General features: G+C 42.3%; 1 protein-coding gene across 1 annotated transcript; it reads left to right on the top strand.

The window, feature by feature from the left end:
* The first annotated feature begins 1,048 nt into the window (after positions 1-1,048).
* Positions 1,049-12,472, top strand: LOC143373316 (uncharacterized). The gene is made up of 9 exons (XM_076820469.1): positions 1,049-1,429; positions 2,152-2,275; positions 3,621-3,869; positions 4,278-4,762; positions 5,489-6,347; positions 6,696-7,038; positions 7,343-8,817; positions 9,152-9,283; positions 9,537-12,472. Exons 1-9 carry the CDS (start codon positions 1,355-1,357, stop codon positions 12,470-12,472), a joined length of 6,678 nt encoding a protein of 2,225 aa, XP_076676584.1. The 5' UTR covers positions 1,049-1,354.
* Positions 12,473-14,760: the final 2,288 nt, after the last annotated feature.

The following is a 14,760-nucleotide window of genomic DNA, read 5'->3' as shown; positions in this document are numbered from 1 at the left end:
AACACTCAACACTGTCGCCAGGTCCATAGAGAATGCATAGGCAATGCAAACTCAATGTTGAAGTGATATGTCGATATGCCAAGCTCTATCAGTGCTTCCTGTTCTTGAACAAGGAAGGAACATAGAGGAATCCGTAAGGTATGGTACATGTGCGAGTGAATACACGAGGAAGATTGAAGTCAGGGGGCACTGATATATTAATTTCGAATGTACAGATCGCGGAATATAATTTTCGAGTCACGGCCAACTCAGTCACCGCTGGTCGCCGCTCGGAGGCAAGGGTATATTCAGAGATGGGCAAAAAATTATTTGAAATAAAAATTTCGTACACAAATTTTTATTTTAAATAATTATTTGCCCGTCTCTGGTTATATTGCGCGATCTGTACTATTCCGTTGGAGCGTCCGCGCAATGGCAACGATTTATTCGGTTATATGTAGTTTAATCGCGACCTTTCCGTGTCATGGATTTAGCAACACAATAGCGACTGGTGCGTCTGCATCAGCGATGCCCCGATGGGCGGTCCGAGGGCGCGAGCACCCTTAGCGTTTGCTACGAGCCGCGCGGAAGGGGGTATCAAGATATACTGAAAAATAGAAACATACTCATTAACCTTTAGAGCAGGAGTATTATTTGACAATACTCTTTTCCGTCCTCGACTTCTTCATGTACTTGGCGTAATTTTTTTATGGAATTTACTGGACGAGAACTACTCTTTCAGGTTCCTTTCAAGTTTCAAGTGATTCTTTCAACCATACTTGTTTTTGTTATTCGACAAATACCTACAAAAATTTCACTCACTGTCAAGAATTATATTTTAAAATTATTATTTATTATTAAATATAAAGGGCGGCAAAAATCTTTTTTGCCCAAAGCGGCGGAAGAGCTAGATCGGGCCTTGTCAGAGACCCACGTTTCTATACTCCCAAGGACGGCGCAAGACATTATTATGTAAAATAAATATTATGCGCGATACCGGCGATACATGCAACGACTGTTCGAACGCAAACGAACACATTTTGATGGGGATACGACTCGTGACTCATGACTACGTTTCGCCCCAACCTCCCAACGCTGTCCACTCTCCCCTCACGTCGCTTGTTCCTGGAACCGTCGACGTTCAACTTTTCATCTCGCCGAGAAGCGTTCGATGTTCGTCACGAGATCGCGTCAAAATTAACGCCTGATGGTGGACGATCACGACGTCCCTTGAAATTCCCCCGTGTGTCCGTTCCTTGAAGCAGAGAGTTTCAGTGATCGTGAGTCCCACGAAAGTACGAGTCGACGATGATCGCCTCCCGTAGGATCGACGGCACGCTGGTCTTCCGGCTTCTTCGAAAGTTTCGTGTTCCTGATGCCTAGCTTCCTGGGACGTTATCTTGGCCTGACATTTCGGACTGAACTATTGATAATGAACCTCGTGGGTTTGGTAAGCGGCTTTCTCAAACAGATATACCCTTTTTACCGACGCACGATGCCTATTTCCTATCTGCGTTTCTATCCTACAATAACCTCTTATGCGACGCGACGCTTCAAGTGGATTCACGCACATGGGTATTTCCTATGGGCGAAAAACGGTGGACAAACCTTCGTAAATTCTTTAATGATGTGGAATTTTTCACGGTTGCGGATTTAACGATGAACGACAAATCAGAAAACAGGACGAACCTGTTTCTTCGATCGGGGAAAGGATATCGTTGTAGCGTCGCTTTTCTACGCACCTTTCATGACAGTTTTTTTCCTTTTCTTTTAGAATCTTTCAACATGTTCGAATTGAAGAACAAAAGTATCGATTGTGTGTTCTAACAGTTTAATGCGTAGATATTTTTTTTTTAATTAGATAACGAATGGTAACGATTTTGTAATTTTGTTGCTAGTGCAAACTACTGTATTCGTGAGTTTTATGAGAACTCGTAGAGCTCGGTTGCTTACCTTTAACTGCGGAAACGGTCTTATTCGAGACGCCATCTTTTGCCTTCTCAATTTCCGTTAATTTATAGTATAATTTCCGTGGTCTATAAACATATTGAGACTGCATTTAAATTTCGTTTTTGTTTTTTTTATTTTGAGAAAGTGAAAAGAGATGTAATAGAGAAATTATCGATCGACTTATGTAATCGTTTTCTTAAATTCGAAACATGTATTTCAAAGGTTAACAGCACCTTGGACTGGAGTCCCTTAAAATGGACGAACGAGCTCAAACAAATCTGGAATTTGTCTCTATCGCAACGAACGCTCATTCTTGATACTATTGGCGAGGACACAATAAAAACTGGTTAGTTTTCCTCCGCCTGTAGCGCCGACTATTTTTGGAAAAACATTAATTAAATTTTCCAATTTTGGAACAGCATTAATTAAACTTACTTTGTGCCACGTGACTCGTTAATGGATATTTGTCACGTGCGAAACATTCTATGATAGATACCGGGTGTGTAAAAAGTAATGGTCACTGCGGTCGGGGGTGAATCTACATCTTCAGAGATGTAGATTTCATTACATAATGTCTATCGATTCAGATCGATGGACATTTTGTAATGAAAGCTTACCGCAAAATTGTTCATGACATTGAAAATTAACGTTAATTTTTTTACAGCACTCAATATACTTTGCTCAATAAGGAGAAAAAAGTTCAAAAGAAGCTTACTAGAGCCTTCACACTCAAGTGAGAGGAAAATGGAACCGTTGCTTGCTGACAAGGGAAGATCCTGAACCCGAAAATTCAAAAAATTCTGAAACTTTGTGAATATATAGGGGATTTCTTCCTGATTACTACGCAATTTTCGTTTGCTGCCCAAATTCACTCTAAACGGGTGGAATTAACCCCTGAAAATTCGGGTATTTTCCGAATTTATTTTGTAACTCGCAATCTGTAAGAGGTAGGAAAAAAGTTTCAAGACAAAAGTTACTTCTTTTAATTAGATCTATCATTTGGTGAAAAAATTATTTTACAGTCCACGAGTTATAACACAAAATCGGAAAATAACCGGATTTTCAGCGGTCAAGTACACCCCCTTAGAGTGAATTTGGGCAACAAACAAAAATTTCGCTGTAATCAGGAGGAAACCGCCTACATATTCACAAAGCTTCAGAGTTTTTCGAATTTCCGGGTTCGGGATGTTTCCTTGTGAGTGGTTTTACACACTAATTTTCGCGTAAGCTTTAAGTTTTTTGCGTCGAAACGGTGCGTTTGCGGCACCTGATTTTTTTTTCATCTCAGTGAGCAGAGCACATTGTAAAAAAAAATTAAAATTAATTTCTAATGTTATAAACAATTTTGTGGCAAGTGTTTTTCACGAATGCCCACCGATCCAGAGGTGTAGATTCACCCCTGCAAGCAGTACATTACCTTTTCGTGCAAGTATATTCTTCAATGGAATGTTGAGAAGATTAAAGACAGGGGAAAAATAAACTGAACTGTAATATGAAAAATTTCACACATCCACCACTTTTTTCACAACTGAATACTGTAATCTATTTTTTTTTGTCCCATTACTTAAAGTGCAACTGGAAATGTAAAAACTGCAAAGGAATTGAATTTGTTTAAAAAATAAATAAATGGATTATAGTTTTTATAAGAAAGCAAGTTCTTAATACTTTGTCCTTGAATCTTAATTTTTCAGTTCTATCATGGGTCGTGATTACGAGAATCGTTATCGCCCACATATACACACTGACTTACGTGACGAACATTTACCCCATAATCACGTGGAGTCGCCCGAATTTGTTGTTACCCTGGCTGATCCTCAGCTTCTTTAAGAACGTGGTCCTTGAGGTGATCGTGATCGTGATAGGCCTGCTGCTCTGGTACGACATGCGGTTTTCAATACCCGTCTTCCTCGAGTTCATCTTCGTAAAATTTGTACCATTGAGTAAGTAGATGGCTACGAAATTATCCACCTAAACAGTTTCGTGGCTGTTGATAACTTCAGGAAATTGATCACGTTTCAGGAGATCCCCCTCCCAATTTTTTGAGACTTTACACTTTTGGGATCTTGAAATTTTGTAACATGCGAACTTTCGAATCTCTAAATTTTCAAACATTCGAATTCTCAATTTTTGGAATGCTGAAATTTTGACACTTCCGAATTGTCAAATTTTGGAATTTCGAAATTTTGAGTCTTTCGAATTTTAAAATCTCGAAATTTTGAACCTTTCGAATTTTCAATTTTTGGAATCTCGAAATGTTGAGACTGTTATTTTGGAGAATAAATGGCAACGCATTAATTTCCACTCGGGATTTTAATCTCTTTCATTTTTGAAATTCCGAAATCTTTCAGTTTTAGCGAGTTACAACTGGTATTCAAACTCCTGCCTGTTCCTGCATCTTCGTCACATGAACAGAATGCGGACCCTGAGGAGAGCGATGCGGAGCGATTCGAATTTCATCAGCAGCCGGCTGTGCGCGAGGCTCGAGGACTCCAAGTACAGGACACGGTCGCTGACCACCCTGTTGTCCTGCGAGAGCTACGAAACCTACGACACGCACGACACTATCTCGCGAATCCTCGAGGATGTTAATCTGACCCCAGTCCAGAAAGCCATGAGGATACTTCGTCTGACCGATGAGGACGTCGCGGAGGCACGTACCAGGATTAAGAAACGGGTGGCTCACAAAAAGTTGACGGAAAAGAGTGACGAATGTTTCGAAGAGAACGATAGAACGGATCTAACTCTATACTACTCCATGGACAGCGACTACGAAAAGGAAATAAGTTCTATACTGAGAAGGAAGGATGAAGTTTTTGGCGGCGATTCAATTTCGGTAGGTTTGCATCTACATTCTTTCTTAGCCATTAAGTGGCATGAAAAACGTCTAAAAAATAAATTACTTAATGCTTGTTTTCTTTCAACACAGATCAATTTTTCCTTACACGATTTTTGTACTTGTAAAAGTAATAGAGAGAGAAAAAAACAGTGGTTACAAAATATACTATTTATGTATGCTGTGAACAATTTTATTCAATTTATAAGAAGGTATTCTAGCCAACGATCATACTGCGTTGTAATCCGACGGTTCTCGTCCGATCACCGCAGTTAAACAACGTTGGGTGTGGTCAGTACTTAGATGGGGTGACCACTTGCGAACACCGCGTGTTGGCATCATCTTTTCCTTTTTCTTTTTCTTTTTCCATTACTGTAATCTTATTTTCACAAGAATTTGTGGTTACCATATTTTGGAAACAAAGCATTTACAGTAGACCAAGATCATCAAGCCCCTTTTTCAATGATCAAAGACTTTTTCAGAACTAGTCAAAGTACATAACCTCTTATTGTTTCACAGAAAACTAAATTATAGATAATCCTAAATAATATAAAGATTAAATCTTAATTAATGTACTACGTTCAGGCAAAATGCATTGTACAGGATATTCCTTAACTTGGTGTGCGCTCTACAGTTTTCACTTCAATATAATTGCCAGCTCAAGGATCTATACATCTTTCGCCTTACAAATAATAACATACTAAAGGATATTACATGCTATTCCAGAGCGAAGCAGTTTCATCCCGCACTAAAAGCCCCTCAACTGGAGAGCCACAGCATGTGGAAGAGATGCGCCTTGGGGGGAAGAAGGGAGAGGAAACGGATCAGCTCGACCCGAGCAGGATGAAGCAGATGAATCTTAGGCCTTCTTCTGACCTGAACGACACGCAACCATTTTCCCAAATGTCGAAAAGAAAAGACACGCCGAGATTCTGTTGCGGGCGAAGGAGCCGGAGAAGCGTGGAGAAGAGCTGCAGCCCTGTAAAGCTTCAAGCTCTGTTCAACTGCGACTGCTTATCCACCGATTACTCGTTCACACAGGCGCAGGATTGCTGCGTCATGATCGACGCTACCTTGAGGACATCGACGCCCAGGGTGAAGCCTGACAGCGAGAAATCGGTCGTGGACATCGAAGCATCACCCAATAATCTTCAAAGCACGATTGCTCGGCCGTACATATACACGTGCAGTGTTACCAACATGACAACAGACTTTGCGAGAAGTGGTTGCACCCTCATGGAAACGTTGCTCAAGAACAACCTAGAGATACTGAAGAGTGTTAAAAAGAAGGAACGAAGTGGAGAGCGGAGTCTGCTAGCTGGTGACGAATTGGCGCGGGATCTGGAACTTCTAAGACCTGAAGAAAACGAGAGGCTCACTTCCAGAGACCTGTTTTCTAGGCACCGAGACGCGAGGGCCGACGCGCAGGATCTTGCAGACTTTGTGAAGGATTTAACTATAACGAGAAACGTGATGGTGAGTCTGGAGTCATTGAAGGTAGAGGAAGGAGAGGACGACCCAGAAGAGAAAGCTGAAATGGAGTCGCTGCAGGCGGTGGTCGCTGCGAAATCCTCTGCTGAGGACTGTACGTCTTCAAAATGGTTGTATAGGTATATCGACCAATAGCGAGGTTCCTACATAGGAAGATTTAAAAGAAGGAGATGGGAGAAAGGCTAAAAAGAGAAGAAAGTTGTTCTAATGTTTCGACATTAGACTGCCTACCGAGCCTCAAAATTAGTAACAACTATCGGCACAGAGTTTTCGCGGTGTAGGCAGACATCTTCACTTGTTTCTCCATCTTCTCTTTGGGCATGCGCATTAGAGACCTCACTATTGCTCGACTAACCTATACAGCTTTCAGGGCAACATAACCAAGAATTTTATGTAATTTATAAAAACAGGCAAGTTAAAGGGTAATTGTGCATTTCCGTAGACGTAAGTTCCGTCGAGGACAGCAACACACAACTTTACACACCGTCGGATGCTGAGAAGGACGCCTCGAAACCGGACTTTCCTGAATATTCATTTGGAGACACGAGCATCCCGAGATTCTACAAAGATTCCATGGAGATGTTTGATGGCTGCTACGAAAAGGACTTCGACAACAATCCAGAACTACAGTGCCTACTCCATCAAATGGAGAAGAAGAAGTGGAATCTCTTCGCGGGTCAAACGAACCTCGAAACGTTACTGGCTACTGCGTTTTCAAAACGGGAGGGGCAAATTGACGAAGGGCTGCAGAGCTGGAGTTCAAACGCCTCTGAGAAGACAGTCAGGTAACGAGGAGTATGCAGAATGTTCGTGTGAACTGACTGGGGTCCAAAGGCAGTTAAAAAATGATAGGATCGTTACAACAGTGCACTGTAATCCCCCCTTTATGACAATTACTGTGGACCACGGATGAGCGACGTATTAATTTTTATAGCTTGTCCCTTACTTGCTTATATGCTTCATTGCAACTAAAGAATATTCCCCATTAAACAAATAAAATAAAACTAACACCACACTTCCGAGAAATCGTAGTCCCGAGAGATTTCTGCAAGCACTACTAACTAAGCCTTAAATGTATTTACCATCCAGATGCGAAACGGCAACGTCAACCTCCTCGAGAGCCACACTGACAAACGAGAACTTGGCCAGTCAGAAAGTGCAAGCTGACGAGGATCACCAGCAGCATACTCGTCCGAAACCGAGGAGCATTTCCAAACCCAGCACCGTTCGTCATACAAGGGATGCTTGTACCCAGATAGATGAAAGTTTCCAACCAACAAGATCCTTCAGCAGCCTGACGAAGGCTAAGAAGCGCCACTACGCGAGGAAGCGCAAGTTCTTCGTGGACAAAAGTGGAAGTAGCTCCCAGACCAACAGCGGGAAGACTCTAGTGACCAAAACGGAATCCTCTTCCTCGGTCCCGGAAGATCATCCCAGATCATCCCAAATCACACAGCTGTACCGAAACATCAGCAGCAAATCCTCCAACCGGGGGACGCAGAAGCAGGGGGACTTGGCGAGATCAGCGTCCGAAAAGAGCGTCTGCGAGTGCAAGATGCAGAAATTGGAGTCGAAGTACTGCGCCTCCTCCGAATTGAGATTGAACAAGAAAGAAGAGGCCCAAAGGACCGCAACCAAGGCTAAGATCGACAGCTTTGGTACCGTGACCTTGTCGCAGGTGGCTCGTGTTTCCGAAGTCCCCAATGTTCTCTTTCGCAGGAAACCGCCGATGTATCCGAAGAAGACCAAAAAGGAGAATCCTGCGCCGCCCGTGGCGAAGAAATCGCCTCCGAGGGCGCAGCAGGATTTTATGGAGCCGAAGCGACCGATAGACAAGCTGTCGTACAACTCGAAGATGTCCAAGTCGAAGAACCGTGTACAGTCGGTGGAGGAGCAAGAGGCTCGAGAGATGAGGGCGTTGAAGGTCTACAACGAGCTCACCTTACTGAAGGATAAGAAGGAACTGGAAGCTAGGAAGAAACTGCTCGCTGGCAGGAACCCTGTAAACCGGGTCTCTGATGACCCGAAGCGATATTCTCGATCGAGGAAGGCTAATGTGACCCGTTCCGAGCAGGCGGCTCCTGGAACTGCGACCACGTTGGACGAAGGCTGTGTGGATAAGGAGAATATCTGCGTGGACGTGAGGATTGAGACCGATTCGGCTGCTTCGTCGTCTAGAGAAACCAAGCTGTCTGGAAACACCGCAGGATTAAGGTCCTTCCACGTTCCCAACGACCGACACGACTGCTCGAAGCTGCTGAGCGTGAACAAGGTCACGGAGATACTGTTGGACAATTTCGACAGGTTGCACGGTAGCCAGGTGAAGCAGGATGCGAAGAAAGGTAAAGTGACTGCTGACGTGGATAACAGGAAGCAATATAAGAGATATAGAAAGCCTAAGGCGCTGATAGACGAAGAGAATGTGTCGGCCAGCTCTAGCAAGAAACTTGAGGGCGCGCAGAAGGGTCGTGAACTAGAGAGGACGCCTGCTAAAGAGGATGTTAGGAAGAAGTATACTACAGCTGTGAGGTCTTATCGATTACCCAGGATTGAGAGTCGAAGGGGTAGGTTGAATGGGTTTCAGACTTGTCATAGTAGTAGCAGGTTCAGCGATTTCTTTTATACTGTATTTTATTACTGGAGCTAAACAACTGGGAAGATGGGAAAGTGGGCGGAGCAGTCGCCACAACACTTCTCCTAGAATTGACGCACGTGTAACGAAAGGCCTCGTTATTATTCTGTATATCTATATTTCTCTTACAGGGTGTCTCGTATTTTAATTTAGAAGGAAGTTAGACAACATTAATCTGATATAAAGTTATTCATTTTCAAACGGGGAAACCGACTTTTGCACTATCATCTATTAACATACTTTCCTCTATTAACAAACGTTTGCAGACGCCACGAGCCCTGAAGCCAAAGACAAGGAGCTTTTAACCACGATAATGTTGAAGATGGACCAAAGTATGGTGTCCAGTTGGTCTTCAAGCGTAGTTGACGAGGGAAACGAAATCCAAGCTGCGTTTGAAGGTGGGGACACTGAAAATAATGTGATTCCTCCTTTATACCGGACAATTTATATTTCTACTGATTACTATATTATTATTATTACTATTTCTGTCACAATTTTTTTAAAGATTAATTTTTTAAAGACTAAAGAACGAAGCCTCCACCGCAATTTCGTTACTCTCCACTTTCATCTTATTTTATCCTTTAAAATCACTCTTTAATACTTTCACCTGATGCTGAACATCCTGTGTAACGATGCACCCTTCCATTTCAGAGAACACAACTACCCAAGACGAAATACAACCGCTCCTAGGCATCGAAGAAAGAGAAGCAACGAAGGACCCTGGAACTCCAGACCCACCTTCAGTTCCCCCTTCAAGTCCAGTGGAGTCTCCAGAAGAGACTGAAGCTACAACAAGGATCGAGGAAGACGCGATCCAGAGAGCGGATGCCTCCCAGAGCGATGGTACCAGAGCATCAAGAAGACCAGACCCGGCACAGTTCACCAGGAACATCCACGTGAACTCTCTAGCCCACGGTGTCGTCCTGGCCAACACCAACGCCCACGGAAAGAGTCGTCAAAGGGACATCCTCGACGACACAACCGAAAGGCTTCTCCACAATGCCTTCTCGTACAAGTCGATGGACTCCCTCCTGGACGTACCTGCGGACGTCCTGAACGTAGAGGACATGTTGCACGACAACAGTTTAGTGTCGCCTGTCGACGAATTTGTTTGCCGATCCAGCAACGACGCTGTCGATGTCCTTACGGATCACCTTCCAGTGGTGTCCTATCAAGGGGGCAGCCTCGAGCAGACCATCCTGACCACAATTCGCAACTCCCAAGAGGACTCCTGGCTGGAAGGCCAGTCGGAGGGCACCTGCGACCTCTGCATCATCACCATTGACAATGACAACTCCGCCGTCGACCCAGAAGAGGGGGTTGAAGAGACTTTCGAAACGCTTGAAAGACGCCATCGGCCTGGCGTTGATCAACTGGAGATGAACGAGGTTCTGGCCTCCATCGCGGAGGCCCTCAGGAACATGAATATCGGTGGTCTTGATCTAAGCGCTATTGGCAACCTCACGTTCGAGATCCCTCGGGATTTCACGAGTGATGGGTATGTTGAAGCACAGACTGAGGCTTTGGAAGTGCATGAAGCTGAGGATAGACTGGATGAGGTTGAAGATAGGGACCAGGATTCGAAGAAGAAGGAAGAGCTTTTGAGGTTCTTCGATGACGATATTTTCACGAATATTCAGTTCCCTATCGTTATCCAGAGCTCTGACCTTGTCCCTGATGTTTCGATTATCTCAAACGATGATCCTCAGTCATTGGATGCGAAGGTGGACAGACTGTTGAGAATGAATATGCTGACACTGATCGAGAAGAAGGAAGAGCAGGACGGTAGAGAGGAGAAAGAAGAAGAAGATGGCGAAACAGAGAAGATGGATGAAGTTGACGTGGAAGAAGTTGACGTGGAAGAAGTTTTCCAAGGAGTATTTGATGTGGAGATGAATAACTTCCCGGAATTTAAGGTTGTGAAAGATGGAAGCTTGTACGAAGATAAGGTATTCAGGGTGTCTGAAGTGGAGGAGAGTATCGAGGATGAAGAAGCTGTTGACGAAATTATAAACATTGGAGAGAGTATTAAAGTTGAAGAGGTAGATGTGGAAGAAAGTGTTGAAGCTGGAGATATCAGTGTTAAAAGCAGTGTCGAAATTGAGGAGATAAAGGTGGAAGACAGTTTCGAAGCTGATTATATAATGACTGAAATGATCTTCAAACTAGAAGACACAACGACTGAAGAAAGTATTATAAGTAAAGAAATAAAGACTGGAGAAAGTATTATAATTGAAGAAATAAAGACTGAAGAAAGCTTTATATACAAAGATATGCATTTGAACATCAAAACTAACGTATCAAACCTAAACGAAGGAGAAGTTAGCCATATCATCGGAGAGGTGAAAGAAGTCGAAGAATATCGAAGCTTAAACACCGAAACCAAGCATCAAGAGATCATTGGTGTCGATCCACAAGTGTCTCTGAAAGTTGTCGTCGTGTTTTGGTTTGTCGTGTTCTTCTTCTACATCCAACATTTTTACCACAAGATCTTTACCTTCAGTCAAATCTCAAGGTCCACTTCAACCTTCAGGCCCTTCGAAGTTCATACAGTGTCTACCTCAACGTCGGTGCTCCTCGAGAAAAAGGAGCTGCTCGAGAAGATTCGAGATGAAATCGTACCTGAAGAAGACGAGGACGATTCTTCAGAAAAATCTATCGAACTCGGAGGAATTGGCGCTACCCATTTAACTAAAGGATATTTCCGAGGAAATCTAGTTTCAACAGGTGCTGTTATGTCCTCGAACATCATAGAATTCGAGAACCAGGACGATATCGACGAACTGACGAGGGAACTCGAAGAGCTGATGATGAACCTCAACGAATACGCGGCAGATAACTCTGAAACTTCTTTATTGTCCAAATTTGACAAAGAAGCATCCACCCAGCGTAATATTCTCGATTCATCTACCATTAAATCGCAGGAAGAAGAAGAACGTATTCCTGTGAGTCTTCCAGATGGCGGAGATTGTCAGACACAGTTTCCTCTTGCTGAAAGTCAAGACGATGGATTAAAATCTGTTGACAATCTGGAAGAAATTACGAAGAAACGATCATCCATTTTAGAAGAACGAAAACTTTTCGAGTTGCTCAGAAGTGGAGAAACTAGGACCTTCCAGTTCGAAGAAGATGACTCCAGTTCGTCCAAGTCTCTGTTGGAGGATGACCATCAAAGATCGCGTGAAATCCAGTTGAATGCTATTAGAAAAATAGAAATTGACGAAGAGGGGCCAGGAACTGAAGAAGTTGGAAAAAGTAGCGAAAATGTGAAGACAGATGCATTAGTTACTGAAGGTAAGGAAGACTCTGACAACGAGAATGCCCCAGTTCCTAATGAAGAAACTTCGGTGCACGAGGAAACTGTCTTGACAGAAGGAAATGTCGAGGGATCTAGAAACTCTGCTGAAGTTGCTGAGGCCATCTCACCTGACCTATTCGGAACTAGCATGGTAGAAATTGACAGTTTCGATTCCACTTACACTAGACTCTCTGAGACCTCGAAGAGCTGTGCTTACACCGTGGACCTCGGCGACAGTTCCATGGAAGAATTTCCGGTTACTTCGAACAGGTCGAACGAAGCCACCTGATGGATAAACTTAAGAACTTCGTCCTCATCTTTTGTATTTTCAAGTTACTTTATCATTTTCCTTTTACAGTATCGAACAGTGAATTTTATCTTCCACGAGCAGTCGATTAGTACTTCTTCTTTTATCTTCAACCGATGTTTTTCTTGTAACATAAGATGTGTTCTCTTGAAGAGGCAGTAGTAATTATTTTTTCATTGTAGCGAATGTTTGTAAGACTAAAATAGTAAAAACTTCCTTTTTCTTTTTATGTTTAAAAGTGAAGATGTTGATCGGTGAAGACACCGATGTGTGTTCGACGTGTTTTATTTATTTCATTACATGATTGTCTTCTATTTTTGTATTTCGTATGCAACCTTTACTGTTCGAATAAAATTCTTTCTCAATTTCAATATTATTTGCACGTAATGCATTAAGGGTGTCTTCGTACACCCCTACCTTAGTCATTTATTTAATATGTATGTTACAAATGTTTAAATACAATACACACCATGGAATGTATCGTCGTTCCTTGCGAATTAAAATTCAGGAAGTTGACATTCGAATAATATTTAGAAAAATGTATTTCTCGTTTCTACGTATTCTACATAAAAAGGGGGTGAAAGTTCAAAAAGAATCATCTGCCGCAAACGAACCGTTCCGTCGCAAAAGAGAGTTAAAGTTTTGGCCAATCAGAGCGCGCAGCGATACGGGCGGAAGTGGGGGAAGTGCTCCGCCCACAAAGAGGACCGCTGCGTTCGATTGGCTAAAACTTTAACAACCTTTTGCGGGAAAACCATTGGCTTGACACGGATGGTTCCTTTTCAATTTTGTATTCTTTTGCGGAGAAGAATATGCTAGAAAGAACAGAACAATTTTACACGAAATTTTTAAAATCGGGTCGAATTTTTATGCAGAGTTGTTTAGACAAATTTCCACTAATTTATGTGTATAAGTTTGACTGTCATAACTGTGATTATTATTCTTTTTAAACCTCCCATATTTCTCTCGAATTAATCATTCTACTCGTAGAAATAGCTCCCCTCACTTGACGTGCCCTTGTTCCAGCTTAATTTACGTCAGACGTACAGAACAATGTCTTTAATTCAGTAGTTAATCTGAGGGCACACTGGGAGCAACTTTCACCTCATAACGCTCCTCCGAAGCAGGTGAGTCCGTCACATCAGACTGTGAGTTGCACCTCTAATGGCGCACCTGTTCAATAATATACTTTCTCCCGTTGCATAATTCCCCTCGATACGCTTCTTCGCTCCTTTCGGCCCATTGTTCTTGGATATGGAATAGAATAGCACTAGAATCTCGATTACGACGGATCGTGTGCTCCACGAATACAATTGTTTTAAAGTTTAATAGAACAATAATTTCAGGACTGGATTATCCAATAGGCACAGTATAGGAAGATTACGAAGGAGAAAAAAAAACTTCAATCTAATTGATCCAATCAACAGATCTGCTGTTCAACCTGTTTATTGTAAACGACAGGTAGCCTGTAGTGGGTCATTCAGAAGTAAACTCAATATTCTTTCTCAGTTCCAATTTCCCGTTTGACATCATAATATAACAAAGTTATTAGACTTTGAAAATTGGCTTTCAGAGCACCTGCGGTTAGACAACCCATTGTCAACCTGCTGTTTTGACTCCTCTTAATTTATTAATAACTTAGCGTACATTAATTTGAAAAAATCGGCATAGGTGTACCAAGCCATAGTGAGGTTTGTAAGACGACTTAAAGGAGGTTCGAAATAAATGAGGTCACCGGAGATCTGCGGTTTCCTGTCACTGAATAGTAATGCCTCAATACTAGATCACTTGCCAAACCCCGAAACTGGTTCATTCCTATCTCCATCGAATTCACCCCACTTTTCCATCTTCTGTTCGAGCATGCGCAGTGGAGACCTCACTAATGCCCAGTATTCAGGGCCGGCCTTCTCTATAGAGGGGCCCGTTAAAAAAGCATAACACCTTTTCACGGAAAAAGAATAGTAATAACAATAATAAAGAAGATAAAATAAAAAATGAAACAAACATTAAAATATTTAAATATGACTTTTTTTAGTGCCATATCATTAATAATATTAGATTGTAATATTATTATATTAAAAATTATATTTTAATTTCTTTTTTGGCAGTCCTCGCATGCCATGGTATGGTTACCACAATTACCAGCTCTGTGCTCAGACTTCAGAGCGTGAATTCAAATCGGTTGATAAAATTAAATTAATTTTAAACAAATTAAAATTCTTCGTTCTCATCACTTTACTTTCTCTTTTCTTCTTTTTTACAAACCCCTG

Source organism: Andrena cerasifolii, chromosome 1 (assembly GCF_050908995.1).
Source record: "Andrena cerasifolii isolate SP2316 chromosome 1, iyAndCera1_principal, whole genome shotgun sequence".
Taxonomy (NCBI): domain Eukaryota; kingdom Metazoa; phylum Arthropoda; class Insecta; order Hymenoptera; family Andrenidae; genus Andrena; species Andrena cerasifolii.
The sequence above is the reverse complement of the archived record's forward strand: the minus strand, read 5'-3'. Positions and strand labels throughout refer to the sequence as shown.